We start from the raw sequence: 22,216 nt of genomic DNA on the forward strand, positions 1-22,216 counted from the left end.
TTTAATCAAGAGGCACATTTAAATAATGAATCAAAAGAAGTGTCGGGTTATTTATTTATTTTCGCCTGTCGACATATTGATTAGTCACCCCCATTGTTTCAGCTCCAGTTGTGATGCGGCCCACTTACACGTCTGCCTGTGTTTGCCTACAGCTATCGTACAGGGTGACTCACTAGAGGAGATCTACAACAAAATCAAGCTAATCATCGAGGAGCAGTCCGGACCCTACATCTGGATCCCCTCCTCAGAGAAGCTCTGAGCTCCCTGCCGTCCCCTCTGCATCCACGCAGAGCTCCCCACCTGCCTCCCAGAGACCCCACCTAAGCCCAAAAATTCCCCCTCCTCACCTCCTTTTTGCAGATATGTTTCATATCAAGTTTTAGTGTCATCATTATGTTACTCTCTAAATGAAAAAGAAGTCTTATCACCATTACTGTGACTGTGCACACCCCTGCATGAGTTTCTCAACAAATCCATTCAAGACTGGAAATGTCATTCCAAAGGAATTTGTCAAATGAAAACAAAAGGGAAAAAGGAATAAATCCTTTTTGTGTACTGGGACTGACTGAAGATCAGAATGTTTTACAGAAATCAGGAGAGAGGAGTTGGGATTCAAAAAGAAGTTGCAGGGGAACAGAGACAAATCATACCAAGTTGGAACACTTTGTAAATGTTCATCAAATCACATTTAAAAAGACGCGCAAGATGAGAAGTTGAAGACCAATTGAGATTTGTTTTTCTTTTTTCTAAAAAGACTGGATAAAATCGAGCCCTGCTGATGGTACTGTTCAAGGAGTCATCTCTCTTGTTTATAATGACTGAGGAAATTAGTGGAGGAGCCTACAAACTGGTGATCTATTTATCACAAACCAGCTTGCTGTTTGGTCGTCTGCCAGTTGTCTGTGCTGCAGCCGATAAAGACATCTTGGGAGGCAGATCGAGAGGAAGAAATGCGTTGTGAATCTCTACATTTATATTATGAAATCACAAGATAAATGATAAAATCCTACTGAGATTTTACTACATATTAAAAACTACACATTTTACACTTCACTAGAATTGTCAATTTGGAGGGCTGTTAGAATTCATTTTTGTTCTTTGGTTTAGTTTGTTTTTTTTCTTCCTTTCTTGTGGGATTTTTTGCTCGTGGTTTTTAGCTGCTCTGTGTAAAGGACGGGGGTAGAGAAGTGTAACTGGGCTCTCTGCAAAACACCAAACTGCCTTACATCAAATACAAATTCTGTTTTGTGACTACCTGTTGTCTGTGAGGGAGGCTGCACACAATTGAGAGGAAACTTCTTTCCTTACTTTTTTGTGTCCTCCAACTGTCGGGAGGCCTGACTTGAGTGCAATAGATTTAAGAAAAAAAAAAAAAAAAAAAGTCTTGGCCGCTGTGGGCGCCTTTTCTCCCCCGTGCTTCAACCTTTTTCCTGAGTAACTAAAGGATAATTTGGCCATTGGACTACAGTTTGGACAGCCAGAGCCTCCTAACTCATGTTGAGCAGCAGACCACCCTATTACACTCTCTGCCTTCCCAGAGGATTCTCTTCTGATTGGTCACATGGTACTGTCCTATCTGCCGCCATGACGGCGGCCTTAAAACGGGTAGAACAAGACAATAATTGTATTGGATGTCCTTACGATTAAAGAGTCAACATAACCTGTTTTGGATTGTCCCCATGTCCCCCTACCAAATACAACACTAAAGTTGGGTTTGAGTGAAACCTCACATGCTTTGTGTATCTATAACGTATGAATTCTTAGTGAATCTGTTGTCGGCAGGTGCTGAACCACTGTGTTGAGCTCTTAGCGTGTCTGGGGTGAGCTAGGCCAGCTCAGGAATCTTAACGTACAGATACCACGTCCCCTGTGACTGAAAGGCCGAGTTTGGGCGATGACACAGAGTTCATAGCAGCCAAATGTGAACAAACGCGTACTCGAGGTACGGTCGTCTAATTGCAGGCGATTTCATCTGGACCGTGTTGATCAGGTCGTACTATAAGTCTTCTCTTTTTTCCGCGAGGCCGAGAGCTCGTTCGAGGCTGTTACGGCATCACCAGGACTGAACAGACCTGCTCCGCCCTCCCGTGCAGACCGTGGCGCTGTATGTGAATGTGTGCATGTCAAGAGTCTGAAGGAGGAGCGCCGTGGCCCCCGATCCTGCCAACGTTCTTTCTTTCTTCCTTCCTTCCTCAGCTTTTTCTTCTTTTTTTTTTTTTTCTTTTTGAAAGAGTGCAAAGGGATTTTCTTTTTCTTCTCAGAGAGCCAGACCCAACAACAAGTGTTAACCTAGACCTCTGGGGTCCCTTGCTCTCTCCCACCCACAGAGCACCTGTACCTGCAGGCATTTTCTGAACAGGTGTGCCCACCTGCCAGGCACCACTGCTAAACCAGCTGTCATTACCTGTGTCAAAACCAGAGTTCAGGGAATAACCGAAGGGAACAGAGCCATTTATAAACTGCTTGCAGACTGTTTCAAAGGGTGTGGTAGCTGTACAATGTAAATAAGCCCCCAGCAGAATCCCCCTCACCTGTGCTTCATGCATGTGTGAATCAAAACTGGGACAAACATGTTTTATAGACCACAAATGTCAGGTAAGTAAAGTTTGAGCTACTCTTCGAGAAATAATTTCCATACAAATGTGCTGTATTGTTGGTATTTCTCTTCAAATGCCTATTGGAACACTTAACTAGTCAGTTGGGGGATTCGGTTCCCTCGAGTAGGGCCTGTCTACATGTGATTTCTTGTGGAACGTGTCTGGGTGTATAGATTTAAAAAAAAAAAAAAAGTATATATTGTAAAATAAAATGATGCAGGCAGAAACCTACACAATATCACAAAAACCAGGAGCATTGATCAATACATTATTAGAGGTTTAGAATTGGTCCTCTCTGGTGTTTAGTTGAAATACAGCTGACTGTTAACAATGTGTGTGGTATTCATACCTCAGTCAGCCATGTCAAAGCCCAAAGAACTTGATTTCATTTTACTCTTTCCATTGAGGTTGTGGTAACGAGATGGAACCTGAATGCCTCCGTGTGTGTATAATTGATGAGGGTCTTTGTTCTGATGAGAGAAATGACGACATATATGCTTTTATTTTTTGGGTTGGGTTGGGTTGGGTTGGGGGGGTGTGGGGGGGGTCAGGGTTCTTGTTTGTACTTTGGGGTGATGATATGTTTATGTTATAGCACATCTGTGCAGTAAGTGCTTGCAAACATGAACCCTTTGATTGTACAGTAGTTTCCTTCCTGTCACTGCAGGTGGTACAGCCTATCAGGACACTTGGCCTCATGGTCTTCCCTGTCCTAGTCATGAGGGAACACAGTCCTGCAACTTTTGTTTGGGTTTTATTTTGGGACTTGACAAGAGTTTATTTGTTTGAAAATAAAATATGTGACTCAGTTATGATTTCGATGTGCTTGTTATTCTGCTTTGAGCCACTCGTTGGCTTTGGAAATAATTGAATTATTGCAAATATAGAAATTGGATTATTTCTTGGCCTTTCAGCTTTTATTGACAAGTAGTGACAAAGGGGGGAATGGAACAAATGTCAAATCGATATTGTAACGAACGTGGCCGTCTACTGGGGTCCCACATACATAGTGGAAGCAGTAAATCTGATGAACATTTTGTTTGTAACATTAAGAACATCAGCTTGAACTAAGCCATTTAAATATACCTTCAGGAGTATAACACCAGGCTGACAACAGCTACTAACGGTCCAGTTTGTCTATTCTTCCATGAGGAGCTTTTTCTTTGCTTTGTCCAGTCGGTCCAGGATTTCCGTGTAGAGACCAGACATCTGTGGGTACACGACACGCAACTTTGCATCTTAGACTTCTAGTATTACTTTGGATTGTTTTGTTTCTACCAGTGCATACCTATTGTTAACCAAAATATTAAATATTCAAAATGTGTTTTGTAAGGAAATTGAATGTTTTACACTATCTGCAAAGACAAATGTTCCCTGGGACAGAGCCTTTGTCTGGCAGCATGTTTCAAGCTCAGCTCGCGCTGCTTCCACCCCGGTCTTTTTATTCTACCTGTGTCTCATAGCTCTCCTGCAGAGTTCCCAGGTGGTGGACGAAGCTCATGGCAAGGCCGCACCACTTCTCCGCTTCGGGGTACTGAGCCAAGCTGTACAACTTTATGCCCGTGTTCCAAGCTTGAGTCAGCAGCCACAGGGTCTCCATCTCTGGGAAGTCGTCCGGCTACAGAGGAGAGCAGGAAGATCTTCAAAAGGCCTTTTAACAGAGGCCACCTGGGTGACTCACTTGAAAATCGTTCACAGAGGGTTGAGGCAGCGAGTAGCAAGTAAACTTCCATCAAATTCTGTCCGTTTGTATGTTAACCTTTACTAAAACCAACCGTGAACAAACTCATTTTAAACGTTTCATTCATATCCCCCAACACTTTAATCTCGTCCCTTCACTTTGATCCAAAGAATTCCACAGCTTTCGAGTAATAACTCGATATGAAAGGGGAAATATGTGCTGCCTCTAAAGCAGCGTAATGCCTCAATAATTTCATGTCTCTTTCAGAGCTGCAGCTCACCGGCAGTGTGATGACTTGTACAGCGCATTAACATTCAAATTGGCAGGAAGGGGTGGTGAATGGAAGCATCTGCTAATTGAAGTACGGCTGAAAGCCCATTGATAAAAAGAGGCTTCTAGAACAGCAGGCAGGCATGAAGTGGAGGAGAGGGGGTTAATTATATAGCAGGGAGCCGTTCGGTTGGAGGGAACGGGAGGTGGGAGCCGAGGGATGTCTCTGTGTGATTGGTGCTGACTCACTGCGGCTGCGATGATGGACAGGGCCTCCTCATAGTAGTCCCACACCTCCACGAGCACATGGGCCTCCACCTCGGTCACGCCGCTTGGGAGGGACAGCTTGATCAGGCTGTGAAGACACTTGCTAACGGGGGGACAAAGAAAGCAGCCACACAATTAAGAAACTAGCAAGTCTAAGGGAAAGGAGGGTTAATGAAGTGTCAGAGTGGTGGGGGGTGTACCTGCAGCGGGCCAGGTCAGCTTGTGGTTGTTTCTTGTGCAGAGAGAGGGCGACCCTCAGAGCCTTCTTACACAGGAGAGGGAAGTGGGCTGGAGGCTCCATGGCTAAAGCTACGTGAAGCATATCATCAATACTAGCAAACTCTACAAACATTAAAATGCTTGTTCGTTCACACGTGTCATCTGAGGTGAGGTTAACAATACATTCAGGGGGTTTTCTCACCTGCGATGGTCTCTAGCACTTTGGTTTCCACATTTTCCAGCTCCAGGACCGATTCCAGCACCGTCGCAACCTTGGGATCGTTCAGCTTAGCACGAGCTTCAAACTCATACAGCAGCAGCAGTGTGTCTGTGGGGTCCATTGGGAAGCTTCCTGTAAATACATGTTGAGAATACAGATTAGCTCAGCTTTGACTCATGAATGACCTAAAAATAGACCTTCTTTATAACTCGTCTGTATTTACTTCACTTTTAACTATTTTTATACGTGTAAACAAAATAAACACGGCTGGTATTTGGGTAGCTGCTTAAGGTACCTGATGCTTTCAAGGTTTTCCAAATCTCCCAACAGATCTGAACGTGCTCCAGGGCCCCGGTGAGCTCCTCAGTCTGTGAACCAAGCACACAGCACAAACATTCTGGTTTCACCGTCGCCCTCTAGTGTCCAGCTCCTCTTCAAAGACGAGGGGATTAAAATTAAACACCTACGCCAGCACCGATAACGCTGTTAGTCACCTCCTCTCCGCTGGTCTTGGTAAATTTCCATCCATGTGGATGGAGAGTGTGCTAAATGTAGGATGTGGGCAGTGGGTGGCACACCTGGTCTGAGTGAGGAGACGTCCTGCAGAGCTCCAGAGAGGCAGCGGCAGCCATTAGCAGACAAGTCTTCTGGCCCATGAGCAGCGTGCGATCAGGGGGGCACAGCTGAGAGAGCTATGTAAGGGTCCACGAAGATGTACACACACATGTACGCCAATTAAATAAGGCACTCAAGTGGTATTTCTAAAGTACAGTATTAAACCAAAGTGGAGTTGGTCAATTGAATAACTATTTTTCATGGCTACAGTTATAACATTATTCATACCAGTTTATATAAAACAAGATCCAGTTGTAGAAGTGTCTTAGGTTTGTTTTACTTAGATTTTCTTAGATCAGGTATGTATCCAGTTTATATCACACAGAGAAATGTAGGTTAAATGTACTCAGATAAATGTAAGGCCAGGAAGGATTTATTCTAAATGAAAAGCCAGAAAGTCCGAGTTAACTATCACTGTGACTGTAAATTGATGTTACTCTTTCTAAACCAATGTTTAATCCCTGTTCAAGTGTTCCTGATCTACACCCACGCACAACAGATATTGATTAATTCGCCCGACACGGCTAATAAGGCGACTTGCCTGGTAAGAGAGAACAAAGAAATCCCTCATTCTGTCAGGGCTGCTCTCGCACTGCAGAGCCGAGTTCCAAGCTGCAACAAACACACGCACACGGACAAAATGAAGGTGCTGCGAGGTTTTAAGTGATAGCACGCTATGTCAGATTGAAGCGACAGGGAATGAAAGAGTCTTATTTAGTACCGATCTTTCTGAACCAGTTGGCTTCCTCTGTGCGTTGCTCAGCAGTCATGTGAGACTGGTGTGAAACTGTCTGCAGAGCTGCAGCGATGGCAAACAAAACATTTGAGGGGCTATGACGCACAGCAGACACTGTAGTGAGACACTAATTCCCAAGATGCAATTTAGTCTGTGTGTTGCATATGTACTCACCCATTTTTAGATATGGCAGCAGGGCATCCAGATTCTCGTTCCTGCGTGGAGTGAATGTCGTAAATGTATGTGCTATATATACGCTACGTACACATATTTGCTACTTTGTCTTTCCCTCACCTCATCTCTTCACTCGTTTTTTCTACTGTAGAGAGCACGAGTCGAACCAAACACCTACAGAAATATGAATGAAGAAAACCGGTGCTGACCTCCTTTCTTTCACCTACTAACTGTTTAATACAGAAACACACTTTCGGTGGAGAAGTAAGGGAATATAGGTCAGTGGATCATAGAGGTGTATGGAACAGACTCACTACAATCTGTGAGCCACCTCTACTAAATGCACCCACTTCATGTGTGAAATACTGCCACTGTGTCCCATCGCAACACAACAAATCACAATATAAAAACTGCAGTTATTGTCTTTTCCTGCCTCACCACTCGCACTTTATATGTTTGCCGACTATACATCTTTCATTTGTATATTTAAGTTGTGCTCTCACAGACCTCAGAGCAGTCAGAACCTGAGCTTCATCTTTGGAGTTTTCACATAAACTCTCCAGCGCCGTCACGGCAGTTTCCTGCTGTTCATTCTGTCACAGGAGGGAAAAACAACCTCATCATCATTATTACCACCACCCACCAGCCACCATCATTACAATCACACAGTACACTAAAGGAAAGCTTTGCTAATAACTGGTTGCTGTGCATTACGTTTGATGATAGTGGCTCAGGAAACGATACACACTGATCAGCCACAACATTAAAACCACCAAGTGGTGAAGTGAGTAACACTGATGATCTGATTATGATGTAATGCTCTCCTCTGAAACCTGGGACATGGTATTTATGTGGATGCTACCTTGACAAGAACCACTATCTAGGTGGAGCAAGGGGGTTGCAAAATCTTTGGTTAATTAGACGTTTTTCATTTTTTTTTTTTAATTACCCCCCACAATTTTCCCACACAATTTAAATTTCTTTAAATACACATTAACATGAATCCAACATATTTTAGTAAAGGCATAAAAGGAGGCAGAACACATTATCTTTCAGTCACCACTACACTCCCTCAGCGATACAGGAGCTGTCTCTACAGCACATCATTTCACACAGAGCGCCACACTAGACCCGTCAAGCCTCCTGCAGACAGTAGGCCCCGCCCCCATCACTGCTGAGCCAATCACGAGGCCGCATGTTACACGCTGACTCTGTCAGGTTTCCCCGCAATTGGCCAAGAGCCTGTTCAGTCCCCAGGTGAAAACCCAGACGCACGCTGCAACATTAGCAGAAGAGAAGCTGACAGTGCAGTTAACTCCCATCAGCGAACTGAGGTCAAAATGTTTTGGTGATTCACTGTCCCTGCAACATTTAGCTACGTTTAAAGGTAAAGGTATGTATGTTTATGGCAGTTGCATGGCCACCCTATTGTTGCACATTAATACTGAATGCAAAATGATAATAATTATTATATTTATGCGTAGCACTAGGCCAAGTTCAATATAAAACACATATAGTTGGTAGGCGTCCCTACTTAGTCTCGCGTTCAGTTTGGGGGTCCTTGACCTGAAAAACGTTGACGACCCCTGTCGTAGACCAAGTACAACCCAACAACATGTTTTGCGAGGCCATCTGCAAAATAATATTCAGCAATTGGAGCAATAGTTCCTCATCTGTTGGACTGAACCACACGTCAGCCTCTGATCCCTCGGTGCACAAGTGAGCCTTGGCTGCCCATGAGTGTTCACCGCTTCTCCTTCCTGGGACTGATTTGATAGTTACTGACCGCTACAGATTGCGAACACCCCAGGAGAGCTGCAGTTTTGGAGATGCTCTGACCCAATTGAAAGTTGCCCATTTTTCCTGCTTCTAACATCAACTTTGAGGACATGATGTACGGTTGCAGCCCAATATATTCCACCCACTAACAGGTGCCATGATAATCAGATAATCAGTGTTATTCACTTGAATTGTGACAGCACTTGTTTATATATATTAAACAATCACATGAACTGCGTCATGTAACCAATAAAAGCTAAACTTCAACATGCCTGTACTCACATTTATATCCATGTGCGATAGGCTTGTGCAGGTGGCATGCTGTAGCATGGTCTGCAGCCTGTACTCTAACTGGAGCTAATTCCTTTTACCCAACAATGAGGGGCATTTCTTGGAAAGGTGTGACATGCCCCAACGTCTGCTATTCTGCTAATCTTCTAAGAACTCCCTCCCTCCTGCACAGTAGGCATTCAGTGACAAGGATATGATCCTTCATCAGCTTCCCACTCACACTGCAGACCGCGTTCAGCTCGGTCTCTGCCTACACTGCACGAGCCTCCATGAAAATCATAATAATGCCACCGGGCTAGAAAATGTGATAATAATTCTATCAGAAATTCCCAAACTTTATGACTGGTGCACAAGCAATGAACGAGCAATGACCCTTATGATGAGTTCTACCTCCAAAGCAATCTGAGCGGCCAAACTGAGGAGATTGGATGCTGCAGTCTCAGATACAAGCAGTCTGTCCTCACTGGCTATAGGACTCTTGGACAGGAGTCCCATTGCATTCACTGCATCTGCAGCTGTTACAAATAAGCAAAGGAAATGTAATGAAATGAAGCCGTAATGAAACTGCCACATTGGAACCACGCACGCATTTAATGTATCCGTCTTGTTGTAGTTACCTTTTTTCACATCGTTCTCTCTAACAGCGATCTTATACACACTGAACTGAGTGAAGATGCTGTCAGGATCACATCTCTCTGCTTCTTTAATTGCTTCTTTGGCCTGAAAACATCAGGTTCATGCAAACACGATTCACACGGATAAACAAAACGGCGGGAGCACTTACCTTTGTGACGGATGATACAGCAACCCCTTGACATTTCATTTTCATTGCTGTTGCTGTTGTGTCAGTGTGTCCTACCCTTTCCAGTTGCTTCAGCTGCAGGAAACAGGAAGCTCTGTTCCTTTGCAGTTTGGCTAAGTTGGGCTCCGTTTGGCCTGCTTTAAAGAAGCTCAGGGAGTAGTTATACCACTGAAGAGCCTCAGAGTAGGTTTTCGCCTGGAAAGAAAAATTCAAATTAAGTACAACTTTATTCAACCATGAGGAAATTGCACTACACTGACTACACTGTTTAGGGGCGCTGTTTACCAGTCAAAACCAACACAGACAACTGAAAAAAACCTTCCATCTCGCTGAGGCAACAGAACCGATCACCGAGCGAACATGCTGATAAGTGTTAATGCATTATGAAATATGTCATGAATTAAGCATAACAAAGGCTATGTTTAGCACACCTCAAAGTGCTTGGATGCTTTGTCCCACAGAATGACATGTAGACTTGTAAGGGCTTGTGGAGACAGCTGTTTACCTGCATAGTGGCCTGTGTGGGCAAAAACAAATTGTTACTATGAAATGTTTCATTAGTATTATTCGTATCGAAATTTTGAACCGAGGAGGCGAAACTACCGGTGATGATATCCTCTATCTTCTGTTTTCCCAGCAGCTCCTTGCCCCTCTGCAGCAGCAGCTCAATGTGCAAGACGAGAGCAGTTCCCAGGTCAGGAGACGACTCGAAGTGCTGACACACGCGTTTCAAATACTCAAATGCCAGCACTTCTCTGGAAAAGTCAAAACATATATTATGCAGTTAGATGGAGCATGTCTGCCCGTGTCTATAAGCACATGTTCGCTTACCTGTCTTCAGACATGAGTAGTTTCACTGCGCTCAGACATACATCAAGAGAAACCTCTGATTCCAGCATCTCATTAAGTCCTGGAAATATATTTTTCATTAAAAAAAATATCTCACTGTTTGACTTTGAGCAGCTCAATGGGAAAACCTGGTCTGAGATGTTAAATCATCTGGATTAATCACCTCCCAGTGGTTTCAGAATAAAAACTACCAGCATTTTATTGTTACATCCCCAACTTTTCAGCCAATTACATCCCACTGCTCCCAGTGTTAATCAAATTCTGAATTAATAATTCATGGCGGCCTGGAATTAACTAACCTGCTCTGATATGATTGTCTGAGGCCCCGCATCTCAGGAGTATTCTGATCTTTAAGTACAGTCCAGATGCGCTGGCACATTCCTGTCAAATTCCACAACACAGTTCGGTACAAAGCAAGTTCATGGTTAAAAATGCACATCTTGAATTCCAGCTCGAGGAATCGGATCACCTTGTTGGCTAAGCTGACAGCATTAAGAGCCTTCTCCTGGAACATCTGGCAGTTCCACTCTAAATAAACTGTGGCGAGGAGCCGCAAAACCTTGGCCTATTATGAAGCAAAATTAAAATGAAAATTATTACTTTGACTTTAAAATTATAGCCATTGCTTTCACTAAACTCTGCGCAGCACTGTCTCACCTGGACTTCTGGTCCAGCGGCATATTTCACATTCATTTTCCCAATGTCGTAGCTTTGGCTAGAAAAGAAGAACAACTATTCCCACTTTTCTTTTTTTCACTGTATTTACATTATGTAACATTATATTTACCTCAACCAAAACGCACTGTCTTCAAACTTTCCCAGATTGTAAGTGTCAACTCCAAAGTTGTAACACATGAGGGACAGGTACGCAGTCTGTATTGAGAAAGTATATCCACAGTTAACATCCTGTTACTTCCAGTAACAATATGCACTACAAATGCAAAACCTCAAAAGTTACAACAGATCATTTTACATCTTTTGGGAGGCGCAGCAACATGTCTTTACAACGCTGCATGTTGACAACAGCTTCTTGGTTATTCCCTTGACTAATGGCCTGTAAAGAAGAACAGAACAGAACGGTGCTTCCTCTTATATGTCAGCATACAATGTAACGCTCCTATTAGCCATTAGAAATTTCCCCCCTCTCATTGTTTCTCAGTTCACATTTTAGCTGTCTCACACTTCACACTGCGAGTCTGTCAGAATATCACTTCCTAAGCTGCCAAATATCACAAGAACAAATATTCACATTGAAGGTGTTGAACATCACATGCGCCACAGCTCACCGATTCTGCCTGGTATGACAGAATTCGAAGTAGGTCCTTCTCCACATCCGCCTTGGCCGAAGTGATGTCAGGTGCGGCGTCGCCTCTGGACGTTAGTTGGCTGTAGAGGTTTTCCAGACTCTGAGGATGTTGTATGTTGAGTAATTTGTGAAGGCAACATATTTCTGCTTGCTCTAAGCTTAAATAGATGGAATCTCTCCCTCGTTTTGAGTGTTCGTTTTTCTTCACCTTGACAGCGAGCTTTAAGAAATGATCTGCCATCTGGGTATTTTTGCAGTCTAGCCAGGTTCTTCCTGCTTTGCTGGCCATCTGTAAACATTAAACACTGACAAACATGGCTTGTCCTGGTGAAATGTTGAGCAATCAGAGTGTGGCTGCAGCTTTTTCTCACCAAGATCTGCTTGCGAACAATGCCCTCTGTTGGATACTCGGGCTCACAGCGGTATAACAGACTGCATGCAATGTGACGCACTGTGACGATGATGAAAATGTCACGACCATGCCTACCCCTGTTTTTACCCCCCCAGCATTGTGTCAACATTATGTCAAAGTGTACCTTTGGCTTTCTGATTTTTACTTAGAGAAGCGCCCACATTCTTAGTAACCGCCCAGTTCCACAGCTGGATGGCACACTCCTCAAGCTGTGATACGAGTAAGAAAAACACATGCAACTTGAAATAATATGACACAGATAAACAAAACAAAAGTAAAACTCTGATCACCCATGTGTACAAAATAAGAACCCAGGTTGTGTGATTGTGAGTGTGTGTGTTCTTATTCAGTGTTTTTATTCTGTTATTATTAACACATCGATATTTTGTTCCGTGACAGCATCTGTGATGTTTATTACCGAATGACAATAAAAACAAGTCTATGTGTATACAGTATTATCTACCTGTGGATCTGGTATTTTTGGAAAAGCCTCCAGACCAGACACTTCAAAAAAGAGCTTCTCTATCACCTCATCATAGTCTGTAATCTGTCTCTGCAGCAGGTTGTCTGTGAGACCTGTGAACAAAAGCAGATAAACCGCACTGACAAGACACAAACAAGGCAGCAACAGGCACATCGTCTCCGCAAGTGACAGCTTACACAAAATAACAGATATAACAACACATCATTTTGACTAGTACACTGACAGCAAACTTCACTTCGGCAAACTTTTTTCAGTATGTCTTTACGGAAGACAAGCAGAGAAAAATAACAGTCCATCTCTAGTTTCTGAATGCATCAAATAATCAAACGGAACTGAAATATATATATATATTTCTTTCAGAGACGAGAAGCAGTGATCAAGTTTTGGTGAAGCCCCAGTGAATAGGAAAACATTCAGATGTTTTTATTTCGGATTCCCTACTAATGCATTCCTGTTTTAAAATCATTTTAGAAATGTATTTTTCTATTGAACTCTCACACATCCCAAGGCACTAAACAATGTGAAATTAAGAAAAATTAACTACATTAACTACATAGGTAATGGTGTCAAAACGGCAGTCAGCTCGCAATAATAATGTCGGTTACATTAATAATAAAGTAATGCATGTTGTGTTTACCCTGCATTCTTTGAACGTAGGTCTTGAATTGATACAGACTCCAAATACCTTTGCTAATCATACGGAAGAATAATAAAAAAAAAATTAACCTGTTAACAATTCTGCCCTATTTGTTCTAATGGCAGCACCAGCTAACTGTGAAAATTAGTTAAAGTTTTATTTATGGAGTTGCCGACACAGGTTATTGGAGGAGTTAGGACCAGCGGTGAGTGTTTTCAAACATGACTGGTTTTCTGGTTATCTTTAAAAGGCTGGGGTTAGCATACATTCAAGTTAACCTAGCTAGTTTGCTAAACGAAGTACGGCAGTAGCATGTTTGAGTTAGCTAGGTGGCTAACGCTAAAAAATAAAAATAAAGTTACTACTGCGGGTTATAGATACAAAAAAAAACGTCATATATAAATATTTCTTTAGCAAATGATAGTTCGTTACATAATATGAACCAGGCAGTTACTCACATTTCACAGTTGAAACAAACTGCTCCATGTTTTAAGTTTCACCAAATGAAATATCTTATGCTAGGCTACTGTGCTAGCTCCTCGTCATACTGGAACCCTGTGATTGACAGCTGTAACTTTATACCCGCGAAACAAAAAACAACTACCAATAAAGATGCAGAAACCTCTTTCTGCGTCTTAATTTGCCGGTTTAAAAACACTGTGGAAAATGTTTGTGTTTCAAAAGATGTGGCTGCATTAGACAGACACAAACAAATACAAATTACATTTATTTTGTTTATTGTTTACAAGAAAAACTAACAAAACTAAATTCTTGACAGTTTCATTATGTCATTTCTCAACACTGTCGGTATCAAAGTCAACAAATAACAGAATGTGTTCAGAACTGAACAAAAAATAAACCATCACATCATCAAATTAATATTTATTTGTCCTATCATTAGCAGCAGTAGAGCTCTAATCCTGTCTAACATGTTCTCCGTGAGCCTTTCACACTGTTGAGGGGTAATCTTGTCCCATTTTTCTTGAATCACTACTTTTAATTCTTCTCAATTCTTTGGTTTGCACTTCGAAACAGGCCTTTTGATAATCCACCACAGATTTTCAATGGGGCTCATGTCCGGGGATTGAGCTGGCCACTCTTAAGATCTGCAGCCAAGTTCTACTGGACCTGGATGTGTGGCAAAGGGCGTTATCTTGTTGAAACATCCAGTTTGGACCTTGACGGAATGGAGCACGTGCAGAAGCATGTAGGTTTGGAGAATGGCACAATATTTAGCAGAGTTCATGTGCCATCACAGACAGTGAGATGACCAACACCAGCAGCACTCATGCACCCCCAAATCATGATAGTGCCTTCACCATTTTTGACAGTATGTACTGTACATGCTGAAGATAATGCTTCTCCTGGTCTTCTGTACCCTCACATTAGCAGGAGGAAGATAAAGCTGGAAATTGGACTCATCTGACCACAGAATCTCCACTGTCCAGGTCTTGTGTGCTTGAGCCAAACGACGTCGGGCTACCCTCTGTCTCTCATTGATCAGGGGCTTCTTGACAGCCTTGTAGGATCTTAAGCCATCATCTAAAAGTTGACCACATACAGTGCAGGTGGAACACTGGACACCAATTTGGTTTGACCACTGCCGGTGGACCTCCTGTGATGTCATTCAGCGGTTTTCCCTGCACATGTGGATAAGGATGTGATCATTTCTTGCTGAAGAAACCTTTGGATGCCCAGATCTTGGGTTGTCTTCCAAGCTGTTGGTTCGTCTGTATTTCTGCAGAGTGAATCCATCCATTTTTGTCTCTGAAGAGCTTGAACGCACTGGCTTTATATAGACATGAAGCACAGCAAAAGAAAAAATGTGTCATTTAATAAAAAGCACTGACTTATTTAAATATAAATATATGAAGCGAAGAGCCTAAATATTTTTCTCTCTTCAGAATAACTTATATTCACGTATGTCATGCAATGCTCACTTGTTAATTTCTCTACCCTCTATCCATCTCTGGGAGGGAAGAACTTAAAATAATCCATTATTTATCCCACAGTGGGGATAAATAATATATGACTTGAACAATACTGCTTTTGGAAACTAATAGCTCTTGAACTTGTTGTTGCCATAACATTACAAAGATGCCTTTAACTTAAACTCGTTCACCTGTTTCACGTCAGTTGCACACACCAATCATCTAAATTTGGTGAGAACTCTTATGATCCTTTATTCTGCTAGTTTTCCCTTATACTTGCAAACAGAATGTGATAACAGAAAAGTGTGTTGATATATGCATAGTTTTGTAGTCACATTCATTTTGACATCTTTATTATTACAAGTGCAAGTGTAAAAATACAAATCACTTATTAATGGTTTAAAGCAGTGATTCTCAAGTGGTGAGACGCGACTCAAACGTGGGTCTCAAGCGTGCTTTCAGTGGGTCGCCTCCCCTTGCCACTGGAAAAAAATTAATTAATTAATAAAATCAACAGTGCCATCGATTCACACTCCTTAACAGTAGGTGGCGGGTAATACCCGCCGTTTCACACCATAGAAGAAGATCATACCTTATGCTTATATTTCGCTAATGCTGATTTAGCATGGCGTTCACATTTATTGTGTATTAATTTATAATGTATTTTTAAAGTCATACCTTAAGTTACTTCTTAAGTTCTGGAGTCCTGTCACATAAGTTTGTCGATGTTGTTGTTTTGGCATAGGTATGGCCGACAGTCACTATTTCAGCTTCAACAATAAATAACAATAAAACAATAAACTGAATATTTGCGATCACTCCTCTTCATTCTTTTAAGGTCTGGTCGGAAGCTACAGTATTGAATGGCTAAAGTTACTTCTTAGTAAACTCTTAGCATTAGCATCTTTTACTTAGCTATGTTTATCACAGCTGAAACGAACAAAAAACTGACTGAGACTAGTCCACTTTTCCAGATCCATACATGTTCGTATGGGTCATTGACGAAACCAATTGTCCTTAATTCATCATTTAATCCACATTTTTCCCCAGTGTCGGTGTATTTACTGATACAGTCCACTGTGTTTTTGTCACTCAGGGGGGCGTGGCGTCGGGCGGAAGTGACGTCAATACATACTCTCCACACCGTGTTAAAGATGTTGCTGTTATTTGACTGATGAACTTGTGTGTCTGTATGTTAGCGTGTATGTTAACTGAGCGGTGTTTAGCTGTAGTGATGTCATCATTTATATTTTAGTAAGTTTTCTGTTTGTCGTGTGAGCAAATTGATACAGACTTCCCAAACTGCTAAAAACTGCTACTGAAGAAACTTTCCCCCCCACAGTGCAGTGTTGGTTGTTGTTGTGCAACTTCAAACGAAGTTGGAAGTTGTTGCGTCCCGGGCTGCCGTCTTCGACCCGCATGTTTTGCGTATTGCAGTTGGTTTTATGTCGAGCATGTCATAGTTTTTTGTAAGAAATTCTCCTTGATATCATTTTTATAAAACGATTTTTTAGTTTGTTTGCCGAAACCGTGGCTCAGACGCGGGCGCCCACGAGCAGAGAGAATGCGGTAGGAGAGGAAGTGGGTTGCGTCGTTCATTGGTGTGGATCAAATTGAGTAGTGCACTTTTCATTCTTTTTAAATATATCTTTTCAAGTCCAGATCTAAGTCTTTATGTGTTTATATGTCGAGTCTAAATGTCATCAAATTAAGTAGTCGCTATGGAAACGATCGAACTGGGTCAAACTGCCTGACGAACTACTCTATTTCAACGGCAGTGACGTCATGATGACATAATGCCACGGCAAAAATATAGACCCCCTTACGTCATTATGACGTAATGTCATAGCCAGAACGAAGGTTTTAAATAGAGGCTCTCTGGTGATGACCTTAAACATCCTCTCTCCTTCAGAGGACAAAGGGAACCCAATGACCATGAAGAAGGAGGGAAGCCCGGATCTCCGCAGCCGCACCGTTGAGATGGAAGCTCAAAGCACGTCTTAACACCGCTGACCAGATGCCTTGGACACAGGCCGAAGCAACACCATGTCAGCTGTTCCCCGGGGAAGAGACCCCATAGGCTCCCTGTGGAGTGTCAGCTCTTCCTGTTGTGTCTTCTAAAGGAGTGGGTGGCTGTTGGCCGACGGAGGCTCTGTGTTTTTACACAGTAGTCACTTTGTTTTTTTGCTTTTTTAATCAGTTCTCCTCAAAACAAAGTGACTCTCAGCCTCCACAGGTCAATACAAAACATCACAACATGTCTTCATACCACGTACTGTTGATTGGAGCATTTGCTCACATAGCCTACAGTGGGTGCAATCTTGAAGTACCTTTTTATTTCTACTGATTTACTTTTTCTCCGCTACAATCCACAGGGAAATCTGCTAGTACGTACAGGAGGAAGGAGGTTTCCATGGATAAACCTGAATGGTGTGAATCTATCTCTCATTGCACTGAAATGTGCCTGACAACATTAGATTAGTTTTCATTTGTATTTCATTTATTGATTTGTTCATAGTTTCTTCATGAACAAGATGCCACTGGGAGAATGAACCACCTGATTCCAGCATACAGACAGAAATTCAAACTCTGTAAACCTGCTGTTAGGACATCTAACATGTGGACCAGTGAAGCTGTGGAGACATTAAGGCCATGTTTGGACTGCACTGACTGGGACACTTTTAAGGCAGCAACAAACTGTTTGGATAAGCACACAGAAGCAGTGACAACATCCATCTGCTTGTGCGAGGACTGCTGTATTCCAGCACACACCAGGGTGAGTTATTATAATGACTGCTAAGGCAGTGGAGTCAAACTCATTTTAGTTTGGTGGCCACAGTCAGCCCAATTCGACCTCATGTGGGCTGGAACAGTAACAACAGAATAAATAACCTGCGAGTGCCAGACCAGTTGAGAACCACTGGTTTAAAGGGTAGTACTCAAAGTTGTGTTTGAGTTTTTGCTCAGAGTAGTAAATGTCGCATTAAACCTACTTCAGATTATAAAAGGCAGAAATATATGTTATTTGTTCATTTTTGCTCCTGATCCAACAATGAGGATCAAAAATATTTAATATGAATATACAATATTGTTTTAAACTAAAGAAAATAGTAGAAGTCACAATAAAACTTTCCAAATGTATTCCTTTTTTTAAAAAAAACTATTTAGTATTACAGTGTTACATAGCTTCTATAACTTAAATAAAAGAAGAAAAACACTCAACTTGTATTTTCTTTCCACTTTTACAGAGAGACTAAATCTTGTACATTGTGCTTGTACTGGCACATCACACTCAATGGGTGATTGGTTTCCAAAAGTGCTTTCAGACTAATATAAACTTCTGTCCATGACTATTTCTATTGCTGTTATCATGCAAGAAATTGTAATATTGTGGACTATAAATCCCACCAAGACCCTTACTCCAAAGCTGCAGTATGAATGGGGTCTGGAGACTGTGACAGCGTTTCCACCCTCGACTGACTACTGTGATTTGAGCAGTGTTTTTTTTCTGCAGTCAGTCAAACCCCCCAACTCCCCTGAAAAAAAGACGTTTCTACCGGTCCATTTACCCAAGAAGGGCAAAAGGAAGACTTCGGGATGCTCTCTGTGGAGCGAGTTTGTCCCCCACAGTGTGTTTTGAACCCAAGCTTTTAAAATAAATCACTTTAAATCCAGCCCTCTCAGCAAGCAACTTCCAGCAATTGTTCATCGGGAGACTTATCTGTTGCCTTCTTAGCCCAAAGGGAATGTGTCCCATGTTGAGGACGCCAACACTGTTGGACTCATAGACCTTGTAGATTCTTAATAAACCCAACTTTTTCTTGTCTATTTTATGGGTCGATGTTCTCAAGAAATCTTATGTCACGTATTTCCCTAAAGGAAGTAACTGTTGCTTCAACACCAGATTGTAACAGTAATGTTGAAAGTAATCAAACACATTTGGTATGCTCTTCTTTGGAATAAATTGTGAATAAGAAAATTATATGCCTTATCTAACCGATCAAAAATGTACAGATGTCCTTCAGGGAACTAACAGGAAACATGTTAGTTCAACTCTGCTGTGGTCTCTGAACTAAAAGACTGATAGTAGGAAGCCTCTGAATTCTTGAGTTATGACAGTGCTGAAACCGAAAAAGACTCCCACTACTGGTATGCTCTGAATGGTTTCCCATGCATGCTATCATGTGCTTTGTCCACAATTCGCAGGGATGGACGAGGGAGCCTCCCCTACTCTACTGCACGCACGACCACCCCAGGTCCGATCCCCAGAATGGCAGCTGCTGAGTCCTGATGTGGGTGGAAAGGTGAGGGCAGGATGTTCTTATTTACAGTGCCTGCTACTATGACCGGCAACATCAATGTGATTGTTGTGGTGATAAAAGAAAACAGTCTGCGGCACATCCACACACTGCAGGGTACTGGACAAAAGAAGATTATTTACATTGATATCAAAAGCAGCGCATCCTGTTACTCAGGTTAAAAATAAATCAGGCAAAGGCTCGCTCTGGGCAGAGAGATTCAGTCCGATATCACAGTGATTGTTTGCATTTCATTGTTTTTTCCTCCTGATAACCTCTGCTACCTTTAACCTTAGCAGCGCAGTATGTTGATTTCGTCAAAGATACAAAGGTCAGTTAAGGGAATAACTAAATGTGGTGCACTTATCTGCTTTAGAATTTCATTAAACACATGTAAGTTAATTCCTTGTGCAACTTTTATACCACATTTGCGTTGCATAATTATTGCACAATTCTATTCTGGTGATTATCCATCAAACACTTATAATATTTTACAGTGTGTCCAGATTTTTCTGTGTTCTCAAGTGCCCTCCTCCTCCTCCTCCTCCTCCTCCTCCTCCTCCTCCTCCTCCCCCTCCTCCTCCTCCTCTTCCACTTAAGTGGCCAGAAGAGAACAGTTTATCCTTCCCAACAAAGTGACGTTGCGTCCTTCCTCCGTGTGTCCATAAAACGTGTGTCACGCATGGACTCCGAAGTGTTGCACAGAGGCTAAAGGGAGGGGAAACTGTCCAAAGCGCGCACCAAAAGCTGATTGATCATAGTTTTTGAGAGCTCTTCCAGAGGTTGGGTTGGAACCGAAATACCACTCGCTCAGACTTCAGACTTTACCACTCATTGAAAGTGATTCGTTTAACTTTTATTTGTTGTTGTTGCACCTGCCCCGAGGATACAGCGGTACATCCGTCTCCTCATTTGCAGGACCGGGAGGTGGACTTACCAGGCTGCGCTGAGCTCCCCCGCGAAACGCGCCATGGGATACGGAGAACCGCTGCTGCTTTTCCCCTGAGCACCTGGACATTCTGTGGATTTCTATTGCGCTGATAAATACTATATCATCTAAAGATTAGATTATATTTACATGATTTAAGAAGATTTTTTTTAACCTTTTTTCGGAATTAAAAGCCTCCACCGGAGACTGTTTTACTTCATTTCTAACTCAACGGTTTGAATTTTGGTGAAGTTGTCAGGATGGGCTCATCCGACTGCTGCAAACTGATCGTTGTCATCTCGTGCTGTTTGTCACTCACATATGGTAAGAGTTCATTCATGCTGATGCAAACAAGTTATTTACGAGCAAATGACTTTTACGAATGAACGAACAGATATTTGACGTCGCGCAGCTCTATGTTTGATACTTTTCAATGAATGAATGAATGAATGCAAGTATTGCTTTTACAGACTTGTTGTAATACGTTGTCAGTTATCAGAGGGAGACGTGTAAAAGCTGGAATATTTTAATCCCTTAATAGTAGGTATTAGCAGTATCCCCTAATTGTACCCCACACGCATTTAATTGAGCTATTGTTTTCTATTTATTGCTTTTATTCAAATCTTTACAGAACGGATTTTTTTTTTCATTTTAATTTTATAGATATGACAGCGGAAAATACACAATATATTTGTACGTTTTAAGAAAATTATGCGCCAATAATTTAAGTCAGACTGCAGTCCTTACTGTCGCCGCTAGAGGCCGTCTTACCCCGTTGTAATGGGCTGATACAAAAATGTCTCGGACTGGTAATTGGACAGACAATATTTAATAAGTCAATAAGACTGACTTTATTTATGATTTATTATTATAATTAATTGAAATATTTTCTTGGATGTTCTTATTTTTTGCAAATAATTTTGTTATGTGTTATGAAAAAACAAAAAGGTTTATTCCAGCAATTGTTATCTGTGAGGGAACAGGACTAAACATTCAGGGAAGAGAGTGTGTGTGTTTTTCCATCAGTACAATCAGCTTCATTGTCTTAGTGTCAAACAGACAGAGCGTAAAACGTGGATGTTCCTCCACCTTGCGCCAGGTCGAGTGCACCACTGAGATACACACTAAGGCTTCCTCACCATTTCCAAATAAACAGCCCATCCAAACAAAGGAAATGCTGTTCACATTCAACCCCCTCGTGCACTACACACGCACACACACACTTTCAGCATATGAAGCTTTGTCTACGGTGTTTTTAAGTAGATTTCCTTCACTGTCCACACACAAAGCGTGGGAAAGACGCAAGGAGGAAGCGGATGTAGGGATAACAGGCAGCCTGGAATTGTTCTGGCTAGTAAAGGTCACGGAAACGTGACACGCTACCTGAGCAAAGATATTCTTCCTGGGGCTCCTTGTGATCATACTCAGTTATGTCGAACTTCATCCACAAGACAATGGCAAGGAGGAAAGAGCCTCTGACTGGTAGAGTCATTAATTATTGATGGGCTTCAGGTTGTCTCTATTCATTCTGAGGTGTAACTGAACAAAATCAACATTCAATGATCATTCATCTTCTTTCAGTGAGGCCATGATATTAAAGTTATGGCCTAAACTCTTAATGTTGCAAGGGTATATTTTAGAGATCTTTAAATAATACAGTTTCATTACATCCTTACTCTGATTAAGTAAACGACTAAGAAGAGATTCTGAATGAAAGCAG

The 22,216-nt window shown here is 42.0% G+C and overlaps 3 protein-coding genes and 1 long non-coding RNA gene across 15 annotated transcripts in view; 3 read left to right on the forward strand and 1 right to left on the reverse strand.

Annotated features, from left to right (window-relative positions):
- The window catches only part of dlg3 (discs, large homolog 3 (Drosophila)), a 75,145-nt gene extending 71,739 nt beyond the window's left edge, over positions 1-3,406 (forward strand). For all 11 annotated transcript variants that reach the window (XM_047585700.1, XM_047585704.1, XM_047585706.1 and 8 more), the window contains one exon: positions 153-3,406. In XM_047585700.1, the coding sequence (XP_047441656.1) occupies positions 153-259 (107 nt within the window). In that variant the 3' untranslated portion in view covers positions 260-3,406. The remainder of the gene's footprint in view (positions 1-152) is intronic.
- tex11 (testis expressed 11) lies at positions 149-13,897 on the reverse strand. Of its 2 annotated transcripts, XM_047585697.1 has the most exons (29): positions 13,798-13,897; positions 12,682-12,794; positions 12,343-12,427; positions 12,178-12,257; positions 12,015-12,095; positions 11,787-11,906; positions 11,474-11,554; positions 11,288-11,373; positions 11,158-11,215; positions 10,970-11,065; positions 10,800-10,881; positions 10,483-10,561; positions 10,255-10,406; positions 10,083-10,168; positions 9,709-9,846; positions 9,467-9,569; positions 9,240-9,364; positions 7,287-7,372; positions 6,900-6,953; positions 6,780-6,820; positions 6,591-6,668; positions 6,411-6,481; positions 5,833-5,946; positions 5,550-5,622; positions 5,237-5,386; positions 5,016-5,124; positions 4,798-4,918; positions 4,048-4,215; positions 149-3,806 (listed from the first exon to the last, which is right to left on the reverse strand). In XM_047585697.1, exons 1-29 carry the CDS (start codon positions 13,823-13,825, stop codon positions 3,735-3,737), a joined length of 2,730 nt encoding a protein of 909 aa, XP_047441653.1. In that variant the 5' UTR covers positions 13,826-13,897; the 3' UTR covers positions 149-3,734. The 2 variants fall into 2 exon arrangements, with proteins under 2 accessions (XP_047441653.1, XP_047441652.1); XM_047585696.1 differs by having other exon boundaries at positions 11,787-12,095.
- Positions 13,898-17,175: 3,278 nt separating this feature from the next.
- LOC125008488 lies at positions 17,176-19,604 on the forward strand. Its single transcript, XR_007112896.1, has 3 exons — positions 17,176-17,700; positions 17,789-18,046; positions 19,477-19,604. It is a non-coding gene; the product is annotated as an uncharacterized LOC125008488 (long non-coding RNA).
- A 637-nt stretch (positions 19,605-20,241) lies between these two features.
- kdrl (kinase insert domain receptor like) overlaps positions 20,242-22,216 on the forward strand; it is a 38,716-nt gene continuing 36,741 nt past the window's right edge. The window contains exon 1 of the mRNA XM_047584890.1: positions 20,242-20,820. Within this exon, the coding sequence (XP_047440846.1) occupies positions 20,757-20,820 (64 nt within the window). The 5' untranslated portion in view covers positions 20,242-20,756. The remainder of the gene's footprint in view (positions 20,821-22,216) is intronic.

Source organism: Mugil cephalus, chromosome 5, assembly GCF_022458985.1.
Source record: "Mugil cephalus isolate CIBA_MC_2020 chromosome 5, CIBA_Mcephalus_1.1, whole genome shotgun sequence".
Lineage (NCBI taxonomy): Eukaryota > Metazoa > Chordata > Actinopteri > Mugiliformes > Mugilidae > Mugil > Mugil cephalus.

Coding starts and splice junctions, on each gene's coding strand:
- tex11 (XM_047585696.1), bottom strand. CDS start 13,825: ATGGAGCAGTTTGTTTCAACTGTGAAAT. Junction 12,795..13,797: donor GTTTGTTTCAACTGTGAAAT/GTGAGTAACTGC, acceptor TTTTGTTCACAG/GTCTCACAGACAACCTGCTG. Junction 12,096..12,177: donor TTGTTCGCAAGCAGATCTTG/GTGAGAAAAAGC, acceptor TAATGTTTACAG/ATGGCCAGCAAAGCAGGAAG.